General features: G+C 26.8%; 3 protein-coding genes across 3 annotated transcripts; all 3 read right to left on the bottom strand.

The window, feature by feature from the left end:
• Positions 1-788: 788 nt before the first annotated feature.
• Positions 789-3,648, bottom strand: LOC146721406 (uncharacterized). Its single transcript, XM_085486868.1, has 8 exons — positions 3,639-3,648; positions 2,442-2,564; positions 2,248-2,364; positions 1,994-2,089; positions 1,647-1,885; positions 1,191-1,350; positions 1,006-1,106; positions 789-927 (listed from the first exon to the last, which is right to left on the bottom strand). Exons 1-8 carry the CDS (start codon positions 3,646-3,648, stop codon positions 898-900), a joined length of 876 nt encoding a protein of 291 aa, XP_085342994.1. The 3' UTR covers positions 789-897.
• On the bottom strand, positions 3,381-16,464 carry LOC146721404 (uncharacterized). The gene is made up of 10 exons (XM_085486865.1): positions 16,259-16,464; positions 15,661-15,803; positions 5,675-5,903; positions 5,329-5,493; positions 5,087-5,239; positions 4,946-5,017; positions 4,604-4,687; positions 4,248-4,513; positions 4,007-4,166; positions 3,381-3,932 (listed from the first exon to the last, which is right to left on the bottom strand). The coding sequence occupies exons 3-10, from the start codon at positions 5,895-5,897 to the stop codon at positions 3,793-3,795; spliced, it is 1,263 nt and encodes a 420-aa protein (XP_085342991.1). The 5' UTR covers positions 5,898-5,903; positions 15,661-15,803; positions 16,259-16,464; the 3' UTR covers positions 3,381-3,792.
• LOC146721405 (uncharacterized) lies at positions 12,593-14,882 on the bottom strand. Its single transcript, XM_085486864.1, has one exon. The coding sequence runs from the start codon at positions 14,795-14,797 to the stop codon at positions 12,743-12,745; it is 2,055 nt and encodes a 684-aa protein (XP_085342990.1). The 5' UTR covers positions 14,798-14,882; the 3' UTR covers positions 12,593-12,742.
• Positions 16,465-17,991: the final 1,527 nt, after the last annotated feature.

Below are 17,991 nucleotides of genomic sequence, written 5' to 3'. Positions count from 1 at the left end.
CCGTCTATAGTTACGAGCCCTTGTCTATTCCAGCTAATCTTAGATGACGTAGTATCGAGCAGATGTTTCATTAGCAAGCGTGCTTTACTACGATAACTTTTCGGAACACTATTAAGTATTTTTTGGATCATTTTTGCTGATTGAGTGCGTTTTTTCTCAAAACTAGTACTAGCGGCGCCAATGTTACCGCCCGCTAAACAATATTTTGTTGCAAAAACGTTTTTGTAACATTGCAATATAGCCGTGCGACGTTTTACGTTTTGTTGTATTAACCTTTTGGCAAACGTTTCAGGAACCAGAAATGTCCCGATTCAATTACCTTACATATGCGACGTCGAACTTGTAACGCGTTTTAGACGTTTGAGAAACCTTATATGTGCGACGTCGCATTTACAACGTTTTTGCGACATTTGTAAAACTTGCATGAAACGTTAGGGAAACGTTACAAACTTTAATTCTAAAAACAACGTTTATACAACGTTCTTTATACAACGTTCCAGGAACTTATTTTCCGCTTCATGGTTAATTTGCAACGTTTTTGTAACGAATGTATAAGGCACAGTCTAAAATGAGTCATTAATTGTTGATCAGATGTGTCCTAATAATCGTTGCAAATTAACTTTATATATTCGTTACATATGTAATAATACGATCAGTGAAAAACAAAAATTATTTGCATATTAATTACATATTTATTTGTATGCACATATACAACAATATTTTGATAAAATAAAAAAATTAAAACATTAATTATATTAAGATATATTATTATATATTTATATGTATTTTTAAGATATTTATTCTAATTTATAAAATAAATATTATTATATTTTAATATTGCACTATTAATGCATTTGCAGGGTCGGCTGAACGCCATATGAGTTCATGTACATTTCCTTATCCGATCTGATTTCTAAGTGCTTTTGCCTAAGACAAGAAAAAAGACACAAAATCAATTCAGCTGTATAAAAATAGTAATTCATTTAAGTAAAATGAAAAAAGTACCTGCTCTCTATCATAACGTGTTTTGGCATATTTAAGCCAGGCGGAAACATAATTTACATAATGTCTATCCGTTAACATCGGATAATGCTTTCGAGCAGCCTCTATAAAACGCAAGAAAAAATTAAAGATTAATAAATTGATTTATATAATTTTGTTTGAAGTTAGGTCAATGCAGAAAGTCTTACTTTTTATGATATCTATTAGCAGAAGTGAATTTATAGCAAAGTTTCCTTTCTGGCCTTTCCATGAACATTTCATAGCCAATTTATTGGAAAACATTTTTTCCAAGCTATGTTTTATTTGATCTTGGGGTGAGTCTCCTCCAAGCAAATAGAAAAATGTTTCCTGAAGCATATAATTATTACAATTATAACGACATACTACATTTTTCATACATAAATAATGTCGAAACATTTTTCAATCTTTTATAATTTACATGTCTAATTGAATATACGATGCAATTATATTTTAATTGTATAAATAAGTAAGTGAGGAATGTACACTACACCCGTCAATGATTCCTTCCCATTCCTCCTAGAAAATAAATAAGACGATGCTATATATAGATAAACGATAAAAAATCTATAGCGCTCTATTTCCTAGAGGAACGAATCATTGACGGATAGTGTATATATTATCACCAGTTGTTTTTTTCCATCTTCATCATTCTTCAATGAAGTGTCATACTGCAGCAATTTTCGATGCTTTTTAAATGGTTTTGTAGGGATAGTCGAAAAATTATTAAATCTTGGACCTGCTGCTGCAAATATTACTGGTTCGTCGTTTTTTTGTTTTAATTGCTCAAAAAATTCATTTTGTTGTCTTAATAGCGTTTTAATCTCTATCGTGTTCTCTAAAATCTTGATTATATTCTGGCTATCTGTAAAATTACAATTAAATATTATTACATAATTGTTATTATTGTTGCTGTTGTGTAGTTGTTTAAGTAATAAAATAACAATAAATATTAATAAATGATATTGATAACCTGATGGAAAATCTTCAAAGATTACGTTTTGTGCGAATAAGTTATTTCTTGTCGGAGTTAGAGATGCGTTTCCAGCAATATTTTGCGGACCTAAATCTGTAGAATTAAAATATATTTTATATTATAAAAATGTAACTTCGGAAAGTAAGTCTTGATATATGAAAATAGTATTTGTTATTTACCGTAGATATACTACGATCAATAAATACGTGTATGTAAATGTTAAATATATACATATATATACGTTCACATACCCTCTGTTGAGCAGGTTTCAAGATCCACAGTATTGTTTATATTATTGTTACGATTCAAAACCCCTATATCATCCGTTTGATCTATCTGATTTTCTTTATTATCGTTATTGTTTGAATCTAAATAAATACAAAATTAATAAGTACTCAAGACAAAACATTAACATTTCTATTTATAAACATTAAAAAATACTAACCTATATCACCTATATTACCATTTATTTTTTTATTGACGGTTGGAAGAATGTTGTCAATATTTGCTGGCAGATTTCTTGCAGTCTGTAGAACTTCACTTGATCGTCTACGTTCGATTGCAGGATCTGAAAAATAAATATTTAATAAAAAGATTCATCTAATCGTTGCAAAAATATTTACTTCTGTATTCACTTGTAAGACTGAATAAAGGCTATTTATGTATTACGTAAACATATTTTGAACCAACACTTAACAAAATTAGAATTATTTGATTACAAAAAATATAATATTTATATTATTTTTATTTTATATAGGAGAATTTATATTATACATTTTTACTTTCTTCCCAGCAAACACCGATATATAATTGTTACATTGCTATAATAAAACGGAATATAACACGCAAATGTACTACGTTATATACACGTTAGGAGTAATTTCCTACTCATATAAATTACAGATATATAACGTTAATATAACACATAAATAACATGTTATATAACTTTAAAAAGAATTATAAAATAATTCTATAACTGCAATATAAATTACAAAATTGTTATAAAGCTATTATGTATGTGTTATAAAGCTGTTATATTTATGTAATAAGACTTTTATGTTTACTTGTTACTAAATTGTTACATATTTAATTGAGAATAAAAATTTTAATTATTACATATTTATTACAAACGCGAATACTACAAATATTAAATTCTTTAATTAATTTCAAGCAAAATTAAATAAAATTTTATTTAATTTTGCTTGAAATTAATTAAAGAATTTGATATTTGTAGTATTCGCGTTTGTAATAAATATGTAATAATTAAAATTTTTATTCTCAATTAAATATTTAATTGTTGTAACAAATATGCAATTATTACAATTTTTATTTTTATTATAAGGTGTTAATATACATAAGTAATATACATAAGTTTCTATATAAAGAACTCTTTTTTATTTATAAAATTTATATTTTTCATGACATATGACGTTTTATATTTATAAAACGAAATTTATATTTTTCATTACATAAGACGTATATATATATGTATACATATATTTATACAAGGATGTATAAATTATAATTAAACATAAACTCTTCCAGAGAATAAAAAAAAATTAAAAAACTTAGCACTTTTTTATATGTATACATATATACATTAAACATAGTTATATATACGTGTTGTTGCTCAGGTACGTACAGGTACACATGTGTAAGCTTATGAAATATAGCAACATATATAAATATATTAACATTTTTGGTATTCATTATCTATCACATATATATTTTTAAAAACTTAAAGCAAAAGATAATACTTAAAAAAAAAAATTTCCTTTAATTAAAGAACTGAAAATCTAATTATTTTCCTTATCTTGTTCCTGTGCTCCTCCTTTTTCTTCCCTCTGCTTTCTCTGCTTAGCGAAACGTAGCCATTCCGCCACAATATTATCAAATTCAGCTTCTGTTAAAGAAGAATACTGTAGAGTAATGTCTCCTAAAAAGAATAATATATAGTTAAACAAGAAATTTAGGATAATAGATACATTTTTAATAATATAGAAAACACACTTCTCATAATTTTGATAAAATATAAATCGCATATTTTAAAATTATTACGAACACCCTTCCATGAGCAATCCATCGCACATTGGTTCGTAAATATTTTGCAAAGGGCGCGATGAATGTTGTCTCTGGGATTATTTCCCCCAACTTTTAAGATAAATTCTTTCTGTAAAAAAAATAAATTTAAAAATTTTTATACAATTAATTAAATTATACAATTAATTAAATAAATTAATGTAAAACTTACAAATTGCGTAACTGCTTCCTCCGTGTCACGCAATAAAGTCTCAAAATCTTTTATAGTTTGAACCGAGCGTAACGGTAAAATTTCAGCAATCAAGCTGTCATTACCCTTTGTTGGAAGAAGAGCGCGGCTCTTCATAACATCTTCCAATCGGTTTACCAATTGTTTGATGTCTCTTAAGATTAAATTGGACGTAGTTTGGGTACGTGTTATTTGTCCTTGATTACGTATTATATCTTGCTGTGTACGTATCACTTGATTAAAGTACTCTGCAATGTGTACAATGTATTTCTTATTATACATAATTTTATATTACTATTTAACTAAAAGCCATTATATGCATATATATTAATACATACTTTTTATATTAGGGTCTGATACTTCATTAACTATTTCTTGCAATTCTTTATGGTTTTCATGTTTTTCAGATAATGGATCACAATCTACAAAAAAGAAATATTAGATATATATATATACATGAATATAATTTTTGTTGACTTTATATACTTATGATCATCGACATATAACATGAACTGAACATCAATAAATAACCCAGGTAACAGACTGACGTGATTAAACATCAAAATGACGTTATTTTGACGTCGTGTGACGTTATTTTGACGTTTAATGACGTCAGTTTGTTACTTCTTATTCGATGCTCAGTCCATTCTGTATATCGATGCTCATGACAATATACATACTTTGAAATATTATGGGAATATCACAAATCTGACGTATATCCACTTCTTGTGTACAAGAAGTTTTCTTTTTCTCTGGAAATGTATACAATATGTAATAAAAATCAAAATATCAAAGATTATAATATCACATACTATACGTACCACAAGGTTGTGATAATGGAATCTTTTTTACTGAATCAATCACAGTTTTGATGCTTTCAATTTCATTGTTGGTGAAATTATTCAAGGTTAAATTGTCCGGACACAGTGGGAAAGCAGATGTAATTTTATTCATACTGCTTGCTTTTTCTTTCTCTGTAAATATTTAAAAAAAAATTTTCTTATATAGCCCTTTAAAAATGAAGATTATCAAATATAATAAAACATGCTGTTTTAATACGTACTCTTAATTTTAGCAATTGGTCGATGTACATAATCGTCGTTTTCTTCTTCTTCACTGCTATATCGATTGTACAAAGTATGCTGTCTTTTGCCACGTCCCAATTTGTCTTCGTCGGTTGTTTGGTAGTTGGAGTCAGCTGCACTTTTTCTTGCAGATTCCAAAGATCCTATAATAAAAAAATAGATATATTAAATTGCGCATTAATGATAATAATAATAATATAATACTAATAATAATCACAATAAAAACATTACAATAAATATGTTCTGCGCAAACTTAAATGACTCTTAATAGTGTAATATAATATAATCATAACACACAAAAGATAAAAATGCATAAGTACTTACTACAATGTTTTATGAGTTCAATATTATATTGATCCCAAGTTTCAAAATTCGGACTTGCATAGTTTGCGATTAGAGGTGCAGCATTTGCTGTCCGTGGCCACCAGCACTTCTGTTGTTGATTGTCATCTAGTATAAGCCACGCTGTTGGTATTTCTGAGTATGAATTATCTATAACAAACTTGACAACGGAATATCTTTTTCCTATAGTACCACCAGAATCCATTTTTCTCTAAACAAAAAAACAGTATATAAATTAATTTCTTCACAAATAAAAATATGTATATACATCCAATCACATTAGTAATATCTTATTGACAAAATTATTGATCAAAATAATTGATTGCTTTAATGCAAAATTTTAAAAATCACATTTGATATCATATGTAATATAAAAGTTTTTTTGCTTTAATGCAAAAGTTTTTTTGCATTAATAAATACAAAAATAAGACAAATTTGTGTTATAAAATAATTCTTTTATAAGTTAAAATTTTATACAATATTAATATATGTATACATATATTATTTCATCAATGTAATAAATAGATTTTACAAGAATATTTTTTACTCAAACTATGCAATAATATAAATATTTTGTAAGAAAAATATACGTTTATATTTAATTTTAATAAAATTATATTGCTTATGTATACGTTTTTATGCCATATTACTGATATAATTATATTATTGAAATACAATCCTCAAATGCATTTATATTAATTTTGTTAATAATAAATAATTAATAATACATAAAGAATACTTGTTACATCTACATATATTTAAGATAAAATTAAAGATATAAAAATTATTACTAGCCTAGTAAAAATTAAAATCAAATTAATTTTAATTCACATCGTCTCTTGCAATTATATATATATGATATAAATTATATTTTTTAATAGTTCATAGTTTTAATCAATCAAAATTATAATTTTATGCATAAGATTTATGTACATAAAATATTGCAAAATTAAAAAATTAAAATTAATTAATGAAAGGCTCGTATAAATTAAACAAAATTAAACAATCATATATAGTAGGCCAACTAAACGAGCAAATAAATAAGATGTAAAAAATTTTTTTATTAATAGTTAAATCATTAAATTAACATTCCGTTACAGAATCGATATAAATTGTAAACGTTTCGACTGCACTACAGTCTTTATCAATACATAAAAATTAAATATTAAAATATAAAGTTAGATGTTAAAAATACAAAGTTAGTTAAATATTAAAATATAAAATTGAAACGATTCTTCGCTGTTGACCAATAGATATGCAAGGCGATTGGTCTGAGATGCCAAGTTATGCGACATTTGAGCATGCTACGGATATAATACGCGAATTAAATCAATGTCAGAAAAAATTAAAAAATCTTTCAACTTACATTATCGTTTTAACAAGTCCTTTTCCCCGATATTTCAAGTGTGTGTTGCGAAGTCTGAATACCAAATGTCAAAATAGAGAGCGTGATGTATTTATTTATTACCAATGTTTTTTCTAAATTATGATTCAGCAAATTTTTTAAGTATGTCAAAATAACTACTGTCTAACAATTCGGTGTCTGTATTTAAATTAATTCCATTTTTCTGTTCTTTAATGTGGATCATTTCAGATATTAGTCTTTTTTGGTAATTCTTTTCATGATCCATAATTTTAATATTGTCCCAGTCAAATGTATGTTGTTCGTTTAGAATGTGTTCCGTGATAACCGAATGTCTAGCAGAGTCTAATTTAATATTATTTTTATGTTCTTTAAGTCTCGTTCCTAACTGTCTTTTTGTCTGTCCGACATATGTGGCGTCACAATCGTTGCAATTCAATTTGTAAATAACGTTAGAATTCGTGGGGCAATTATTTTTGTCCTTTTGAACTCTTATGAAGTCATTTAATTTTTTAATGCAACGATATCCTACCACTACGTCAGGTCTTCTTATTGCTGAAGCAACTTTCTCAGATATTGATTCTATATATGGTATGACAAAATATTTAATGTTAGTATTAGTATTATTAGTATCTGTTATATTGTTATTATTAGGCTTGTTAAATTTCTTAGTTGAGAGATTTTTTAATCTGCGTTTTATTTCTGTGAAAATTAGATCAAGAGGATAACCGTTGGATAGCAAAATGTTAATAGCTTTCTCTATATTTTTTTTGTGAAATTGCGGATGTGATAGTAATAAAGCTCTATCTACCAAGTTATAAATTGTTCCTATTTTATGACAAGTCGGATGATTTGAAAAAAATGAAAGTAATCTACCTGAGAATGTCTTTTTGTGATACCAATCTAAATAAATTTTGTTATCTATTACTTTGATCATTATGTCTAAAAAGCTTATACAACGATTATCCTCCTTTTCCAATGTAAATTGTAGTCTATCGTTATAATTGTTGAATTCGTTCAAAACATATGTAATATTGTCAGCGGAAGTGCATAAAATAATGTCGTCTACATAACGGAAATAGAAAGTCATTTCGCAATTTAAATTACTAATTACTGATGTTTCCAAGTCCTGCATGACTATATCGGCAATGATCGGAGAAAGTGGGGAACCCATAGGAGTCCCATAAATTTGTTTGTAAGTTATGTTATTAAAAGTGAAAAATGTAGAAGTTAATATAAATTTTATCATACCTATGAATTCATTTTTGGGAATCTTTGTGTGTGACTCTATAAAATGCCATCTATTATTGATACCGTTGAATGCAAGATCTACGGAAACATTAGTAAATAATGAAACAACGTCCAATGAAGCTATTATGTCGGTATCTTGTATTGTTTTCCCTGATAGAATGTTGCATATATCAAAACTGTTATTTACAAAACTGTCCGCTCTAGGAAGGCTATCTTTTAAAATTTTATGAAAGAAAGAAGCAATATTATATAGAGAAGTATTTATTGAGGAAACTATTAATCTAAAAGGAATATTTTCCTTGTGGATCTTGGGGAGCCCATAAGCTTTAGGAAGAAGAGAGTCGCTTGAAAATAAATAATAATATTCTTTTTTGTTGATGAAGTCTTTTTTCAACCATTTTTTTAAACAAATATTGAGGTCTTTTTCTATTTTTGTTGATGGATTGTTTTTAACTATGGTATACGTAGAATCGTCTTCTAGGAGACTCTCAACTTTTTTTATATAAAATTCTTTTTCTAGTGCGACTGTAATGCTGCCTTTATCTGCTCTGGTAAATAAAATATTAGGATTTTGATTGCAGAATTTAATTGTGTCTTTATGCATGTGAAATAATTTTTCTTGTATGTCCGTTTTTTTGTCGTTATTGTTTAAAAATAATGAAAATTGTGGAATGGCAGCATTACGAATCGAAGTAAGATTTCTGATCCCGTTAGAATTGCTTTCTATATCTTTGATGAATTCGTGTATAGCTACTTTTTTATTTAATTTAACTGGGAGACTAAATTCACCTCCCAATTGTAATAGATTGGTTACATTGGGGGGAATTTTTTTATCAGTTAAATTAATAAACCATTTCTGGTTAGTTTGTTGTAAAGGGTTATGTGTAGCATAACGAAAACTGTTGGCAGAAACAGTGTTATCAACAATATTTGTCGAAGATGTTGTTTTTAATTCGATAGGATCAATATTTTTAATGTACTCTGTTTCATGCGATTTACGTAGCCATAGGAATTTTTTCTTATGTATGAGATATAATTTTTGGTTGAACAAAGAAAAGGAGTTGCAATGGTGATTTAAAATCTCCTGCCAGATATAAGATGGTAAAAGATTTTGGAGAATTTGGAATTGTCTTGACCGTTTTTTATTAAGTGAGTTTAAAGTTCTATATAAATCAAATATCTCTATGTTAAGAATTTCAGTTTTGATATTATGCAACAAACCACGCATCCTATTTTTTGATTTATAGTGGTAGAAAACAAATTTATTATTACAGAAATTACGCAAATGGTTGGGAAACAAACAATATCTCTTACATTCCCTTAAAAATTTCAACTTCGACATTGCCTTAATTATCGCATAATTAAAATTTAGCCAAGATTTAAAATGTTTTAACGTTTCTAGACCAAAATAGTTATAAATAAAACTAGAATTAAAACGATGGTATTTAAACGGGTAATTAGTCACACGCATTATAAGGCCAGCGTTTATTAAAATTAATTAATGAAAGGCTCGTATAAATTAAACAAAATTAAACAATCATATATAGTAGGCCAACTAAACGAGCAAATAAATAAGATGTAAAAAATTTTTTTATTAATAGTTAAATCATTAAATTAACATTCCGTTACAGAATCGATATAAATTGTAAACGTTTCGACTGCACTACAGTCTTTATCAATACATAAAAATTAAATATTAAAATATAAAGTTAGATGTTAAAAATACAAAGTTAGTTAAATATTAAAATATAAAATTGAAACGATTCTTCGCTGTTGACCAATAGATATGCAAGGCGATTGGTCTGAGATGCCAAGTTATGCGACATTTGAGCATGCTACGGATATAATACGCGAATTAAATCAATGTCAGAAAAAATTAAAAAATCTTTCAACTTACATTATCGTTTTAACAAGTCCTTTTCCCCGATATTTCAAGTGTGTGTTGCGAAGTCTGAATACCAAATGTCAAAATAGAGAGCGTGATGTATTTATTTATTACCAATGTTTTTTCTAAATTATGATTCAGCAAATTTTTTAAGTATGTCAAAATAACTACTGTCTAACAATTCGGTGTCTGTATTTAAATTAATTCCATTTTTCTGTTCTTTAATGTGGATCATTTCAGATATTAGTCTTTTTTGGTAATTCTTTTCATGATCCATAATTTTAATATTGTCCCAGTCAAATGTATGTTGTTCGTTTAGAATGTGTTCCGTGATAACCGAATGTCTAGCAGAGTCTAATTTAATATTATTTTTATGTTCTTTAAGTCTCGTTCCTAACTGTCTTTTTGTCTGTCCGACATATGTGGCGTCACAATCGTTGCAATTCAATTTGTAAATAACGTTAGAATTCGTGGGGCAATTATTTTTGTCCTTTTGAACTCTTATGAAGTCATTTAATTTTTTAATGCAACGATATCCTACCACTACGTCAGGTCTTCTTATTGCTGAAGCAACTTTCTCAGATATTGATTCTATATATGGTATGACAAAATATTTAATGTTAGTATTAGTATTATTAGTATCTGTTATATTGTTATTATTAGGCTTGTTAAATTTCTTAGTTGAGAGATTTTTTAATCTGCGTTTTATTTCTGTGAAAATTAGATCAAGAGGATAACCGTTGGATAGCAAAATGTTAATAGCTTTCTCTATATTTTTTTTGTGAAATTGCGGATGTGATAGTAATAAAGCTCTATCTACCAAGTTATAAATTGTTCCTATTTTATGACAAGTCGGATGATTTGAAAAAAATGAAAGTAATCTACCTGAGAATGTCTTTTTGTGATACCAATCTAAATAAATTTTGTTATCTATTACTTTGATCATTATGTCTAAAAAGCTTATACAACGATTATCCTCCTTTTCCAATGTAAATTGTAGTCTATCGTTATAATTTTAGACATAATGATCAAAGTAATAGATAACAAAATTTATTTAGATTGGTATCACAAAAAGACATTCTCAGGTAGATTACTTTCATTTTTTTCAAATCATCCGACTTGTCATAAAATAGGAACAATTTATAACTTGGTAGATAGAGCTTTATTTCTATCACATCCGCAATTTCACAAAAAAAATATAGAGAAAGCTATTAACATTTTGCTATCCAACGGTTATCCTCTTGATCTAATTTTCACAGAAATAAAACGCAGATTAAAAAATCTCTCAACTAAGAAATTTAACAAGCCTAATAATAACAATATAACAGATACTAATAATACTAATACTAACATTAAATATTTTGTCATACCATATATAGAATCAATATCTGAGAAAGTTGCTTCAGCAATAAGAAGACCTGACGTAGTGGTAGGATATCGTTGCATTAAAAAATTAAATGACTTCATAAGAGTTCAAAAGGACAAAAATAATTGCCCCACGAATTCTAACGTTATTTACAAATTGAATTGCAACGATTGTGACGCCACATATGTCGGACAGACAAAAAGACAGTTAGGAACGAGACTTAAAGAACATAAAAATAATATTAAATTAGACTCTGCTAGACATTCGGTTATCACGGAACACATTCTAAACGAACAACATACATTTGACTGGGACAATATTAAAATTATGGATCATGAAAAGAATTACCAAAAAAGACTAATATCTGAAATGATCCACATTAAAGAACAGAAAAATGGAATTAATTTAAATACAGACACCGAATTGTTAGACAGTAGTTATTTTGACATACTTAAAAAATTTGCTGAATCATAATTTAGAAAAAACATTGGTAATAAATAAATACATCACGCTCTCTATTTTGACATTTGGTATTCAGACTTCGCAACACACACTTGAAATATCGGGGAAAAGGACTTGTTAAAACGATAATGTAAGTTGAAAGATTTTTTAATTTTTTCTGACATTGATTTAATTCGCGTATTATATCCGTAGCATGCTCAAATGTCGCATAACTTGGCATCTCAGACCAATCGCCTTGCATATCTATTGGTCAACAGCGAAGAATCGTTTCAATTTTATATTTTAATATTTAACTAACTTTGTATTTTTAACATCTAACTTTATATTTTAATATTTAATTTTTATGTATTGATAAAGACTGTAGTGCAGTCGAAACGTTTACAATTTATATCGATTCTGTAACGGAATGTTAATTTAATGATTTAACTATTAATAAAAAAATTTTTTACATCTTATTTATTTGCTCGTTTAGTTGGCCTACTATATATGATTGTTTAATTTTGTTTAAAAAATTAAATATTAATACAATTTGTAAATACTCAATCTTACAAATGTTTATTCAATTTGCGCCTTTCCAAATATGCAAATTAAAAGTATTTTCACAAAGACAAAGGAATACATTAAAATGACATTTATATTACGTTATTCAAAATAAATTTTTGATTCTTTACAAAAGTACGGAAAATTAAATAAAAATATTAAATTATTAACGATGAATAACATCTAATTATTAGTATGTAAAAGCGGTATTGTTATATAACAATCAGTCTCATTCATATATTTTAATATTAAACATTTTTGTTTTATTGCATTGAGTGGAACCGTTATAATTTCTGAATTAGTTGCACTTGATATTAGAAATATACCAAGTTTTTCAGAAGCACATGGCACAGTAAAAAAAGATTTCGGATTTAGAAAACGTTTTGCGCGAAAAAATAATATATCTTCCTCTTCAATAATATCCAAAATAAAAACTACAGAATTATCATTAAGCAAAGCACATTTATCATTCTCAGTTATTGCAATCTTAAAGTTTTTATATTGAAAATGAGAAATTTTTGCTTTATTTGTATATACAACAACCGGATAATTTACGATAGGGTATTGTATAATTGGTTGCTGTAATTCTTCAAATATGCGATTTGAAAGTTCTTCTAAGGGTTTCCCACATTGATGCAATTTCTTTTTAATTTTATGCATATTATTTTCGTATTTAAAGCAACTAAAATTATCAAGACAACCAAAGTTTTTTACGTCATCAGCAATATGTAGAAGGTTATGAACATTATGTGATAGATATTGTTTACCATAAATAGTACTGTAATTGGATACAAAATGTAATAGTAAAGAATGTGCATAAGCAAGACCTGTCTCATTTGTACGTATTTGTGGATTAGCCATTATTCTTATTGCAACACTAAGAGAAAGAAAGTGATTATACAAAATTGGAGGAATGGTTGACTGCAAAATTACTATTCCAGTATACAACAAAAATTGACGCAATTCCGTGGCTTTCCATTTATCAATATCAACTAAAGTTCTAGGCTTTCTAGCAAATTCAGATGGAACGCTTTGTTTAAAATTTATTAAATATTGTGAAATTGAATCAATACTTTCTGCATTTAATCTATTTTCTTTATTTCCTTTAATCCATAATTGCAACAACCGTTTCATAACACCTAAGCAAACAAGGTGCATATAGTCAAGCGGAATTTGCGAAACCATTCCGATGGAAAGCTTTTCCAATACAGAATCGCCTGTGTGATGTTCTATTTGAATTCGATTCTTAAACGAGTCATCTGTACGTAAAATGTTATTAATTTCAGGAAAAATTACTTTATTATTTACGAAATCGCCTTCTTGCATACATTTGGAACACGAAAAATATCCTGTGTGGCCTTTTGTGTACGTTATAAATGATTTGGCTGGAGCATCGCAAAGTATTGCATTAATATTCACTTTATATTTCTTGTTATTAACAATTATGCCATTTTCAAAAAGAAACAAAAATACATTAACAAAACTACCAAGAAAATCATTCGCATCGCTCGGTTTACACATACCATGATATATACCAATTACGAATGGCAATGTATGAATACCGATATCTTCAATAGATGCCATGATAGGCCAGAATTGACTATTAGAACTTTTCGAAATAGGTAAGCCGTCTATATTTATATTTATTTTAATTTTATTTGTGTTAATAAACTGGGAGTAATTTTTTATAGATCGTTCTAGAGCAGAAGTAAGGCCAAAATGTGCATAACGACCATTACCCATATGTTTTATGTTTACGGATGCGTTACGTGGTGTATTAACTAAAACTCTAACATCACTAGGCAATTCAGTATGGCCATGCTTTCTTAATATTCTCAATAATTCATTAGCAGTATTGTGAGGAACGTTACGTTCTATAATTAATTTCTGTAAATCTTCTCGTAAGCTTAGCTCATGGTTGCACTTATTATTATCTATCAATGTGGGTATATTATTTGTCTCATCAAAAGTACATATATTATTGTTCTCAAGTTGAAAATCTATTGATAATTCATCAAATTGGTTTGTTTCGTCGAATAATGTACTATTCGTGCAAAAATTTTCTGAATTTGTGTTAATATTAACCGCTTCTTCTACTACATTAGGTTCTAAATTTGATAAAGTTAAATATGAAGTCGAATTTTGATTATGTAATAAAATCGAATCTTCATTACGTAAATCTCGATTAATAATCTGATTCCTTCGTCTTTGTGATAAATATCTAATATCTTTAGGCATGATAAATAAAGTTATACCTCAACAAATATTGTTAAAATATACGCGCGTTACACACCTCAATATTAAATCTGAAAAGAATCTTAAAATAAAAATATATTTTAATTAAATAAAAATATATATATATATAAAATTGAATAAAATAATAAAATAAATACTTCATAAATGTTAAAGAAATATTAATGACATTAATGTTAAATAAAACGTTTTTTAATAAAAAAAACAATCAATTATTTTATAATTTTTAAGATATTTGAAAATGAGTTTCTTCTTAAATATTTTGTTGATACTGGAGGAGTATTTTCACAAACAGTAACAATCGTATTCAAAAATATTATTTCATTGCAAAAACTATTGATGCAAACCCAAACTATGTACAAGAAGTACTTTACATTTATTAAAATTAAAAAGTAATAAGTTTGATAAAAAATCATGTGTTCTATCCAATAAGTATATGTACATAGCATGCAGAATGCATAGGTGATAAAAATAATATATACTATTAAATTATATATTATTAAATTATACTATTAAATTATATAATGTAAACATTCAAAATAATGTAAAATAGCAAAGTATTGTAATTGTAAATAAATAGCAATTAATGTATATAATATTAATATTTGAATAAAAGAAATATATAATTAAATAACTCGATTTAAAATAAAATAATATATAATAAAATAACTTATATTGATTAATATTGATAAACATTTATATCAATAAAAAAGATGCAATTGAATAAAAACTAATAACTTTTTAGGTTTATTTAACTACATATTTTCGTTACTAGATGCAAATGTTCATCGTTAGACATAACCACTTCATAAGTATAATTATTACAGATATTTGTATCAATTACTTACCACTTTTGATGAAACAGCAGTTTTTAATGAATTGTAACACAGGGAACAGCTTCGAAGCCAAATTAAATCAAACTCGCTAACCAACCAATTTAGGCAAGCGTTGATTTCTTTCTATCAATGTTCTGCAAAGAGCCTGGAGTATGCTGTAAAACAAGATATTTAAAATACATTAATATCGACACATATAATATCATTTCAATACATTAAATATCATGTTCATTATAAATAGCAATAAACATTACACTAATTAGATAATATGCAATTAAACAGAGTTATAAGAACCGATAACTAGCTTTTATGAATCTGTTTCACTGCATATTTTCTTTATTAAAAATTATCGAAATTTGCACATAATTATAGTTTATAATTTAAATGAATAAAAAGCTAATTCATCCACCTTAAAATGTAACAAAATAGGATATATATGAATAATTTATATTGGCACGTGGAGCATAACCTATTTTTTGGACAACAGTTTTGTAAAATTTAGTACAAATATTAATAAAAAAGAATATTATAAATCAATTTACTTTCATTGTGTAAAAAATCCATATTTAGTATATATTAGATGATTATTTATAAAGACAGAAACGATTACCTTTGATATAAATTAGCCGCCAAAATTCCGTTGATGAACAGCAAACCGGAAAGAGCTTTCTTCTCAGCAACACATACGTACACACACAGGACACGGAAATACTTGTTGCGCGGCAAAATTTAAAAGTGATGCTTATTACAAAATATGTTATATAACATTTAAATAATGCTAACGCAACGCTTGTTATATAACATGTTATATTTTTATTTTATTATTGTTATACTGTTATAACTAGAAAATACCAAAAAAATATAACAGTTTTAAAATACAGTTAAATTGTTGTTACAAAAGAAAATTATGTAACATCAAAATTAATAATTTATAACTTCTGTTATATTACGTGTTACTTGTAGATTATATAATAATTATAATCTGTGTTTGCTGGGTTATTTATATATTTAAAAAATTTAGTTTACTATTTTTAAACCGTAATATGTTACAAGAAATAAGAGTGTGTATTAATTTTCTTATTACTTTTTGCTCAATCATCTCTGCTTATGCAGATTAAAATGGAATGATTGAAATTCGCGATTCGCGAACAATTTTAAAGATCAAATTTCTAAAATTAAGGTACAGGTGTTTAGATAATGTCGATTTTTTTATTTTTGTTACATACTTTTATTTTTTAAGTACTTTAAAGTGTCTACAAATTTGTAATGGCTTATGTTTGCATCATCACATAGCCAGAAGTGTTGGAAAAAATAGTGAAGTAAAAATGTATAAAATTGTGCCGGAATTGATATTCGTGGTTATAAACGGCATATTTTCATTTTTCTAGATGTTTTCAGTGGTTTAAAAATTCAAAATTGTTTGTGACTATATATTATGGCATAGTAAAGTGTGTCTATATATAATAAAATGTGCAAACAAAAAGTATGAAAAATCCTGACTGTATCCCCTTACAAATTAAAATTAAATTCCTGAATTCAATTCTATTAGTAACGTAATGCACTACCTTAATTTAGTTCTATTAATAATGCACTACTAACGTACCAAATACGCTAGACAGCATCGGAGGTGGTGTCATTCTATGACTTTGGGAATTATCGCTGAAGTCACTCGTGTAATCATTTTGGCTCTTCTTTTTTACTTTCCTTTTGTTTCGGCCAGTTTCTAGCACTGATATATCTGTATCAGTTTTTGTTTTTCTTATTGCGAAATCTATGGCAGTCTGGTATTCATCTGTCAATCAAAATTATTTATATATATATATATATATATATATACATATATGAAACCTCAGAAAACTCAGATAAACAAAATGGCTCAGGACTTTAATTTCGACATATAGCGAATTCGATCGGGTGCACTAGTGCACACTGAGTGTATATATAAAGGTTTATCACACACAAGTTCACAATGACACAAATAATTAAAAAAGGAAAATAATTAATAGTAAGAGCTATTATTATCATTATTCATATTGAACAACAATAATAATAGCGAATAATCTCCCAAAGTATTGCAGGTAATCACCCGGACACCCTGTATATACATATTATATATATTTGTACACAGCATTAATATATATATATATATATGATTGGTCGATCTTAATTATGTGTTGTATTATTTTATGTACACTAAATATATATGAGAATTGTAGGTAAAAAATTAAATCATATGAAGATGCATATGTTACTGTTATCAGAATTTAATAACAATATAATGGCTACCATATTTGAACGATACTTTTAGCGCATGTTTCCAAAAAAAGTAACTCATAAAGTAAC

This window comes from Nylanderia fulva, unplaced genomic scaffold (genome assembly GCF_048542155.1).
Source record: "Nylanderia fulva isolate GAGA-0341 unplaced genomic scaffold, ASM4854215v1 Scaffold480, whole genome shotgun sequence".
Lineage (NCBI taxonomy): Eukaryota > Metazoa > Arthropoda > Insecta > Hymenoptera > Formicidae > Nylanderia > Nylanderia fulva.
Note: the sequence above shows the minus strand (reverse complement) of the source record. Positions and strands in the feature narration are given on the sequence as shown.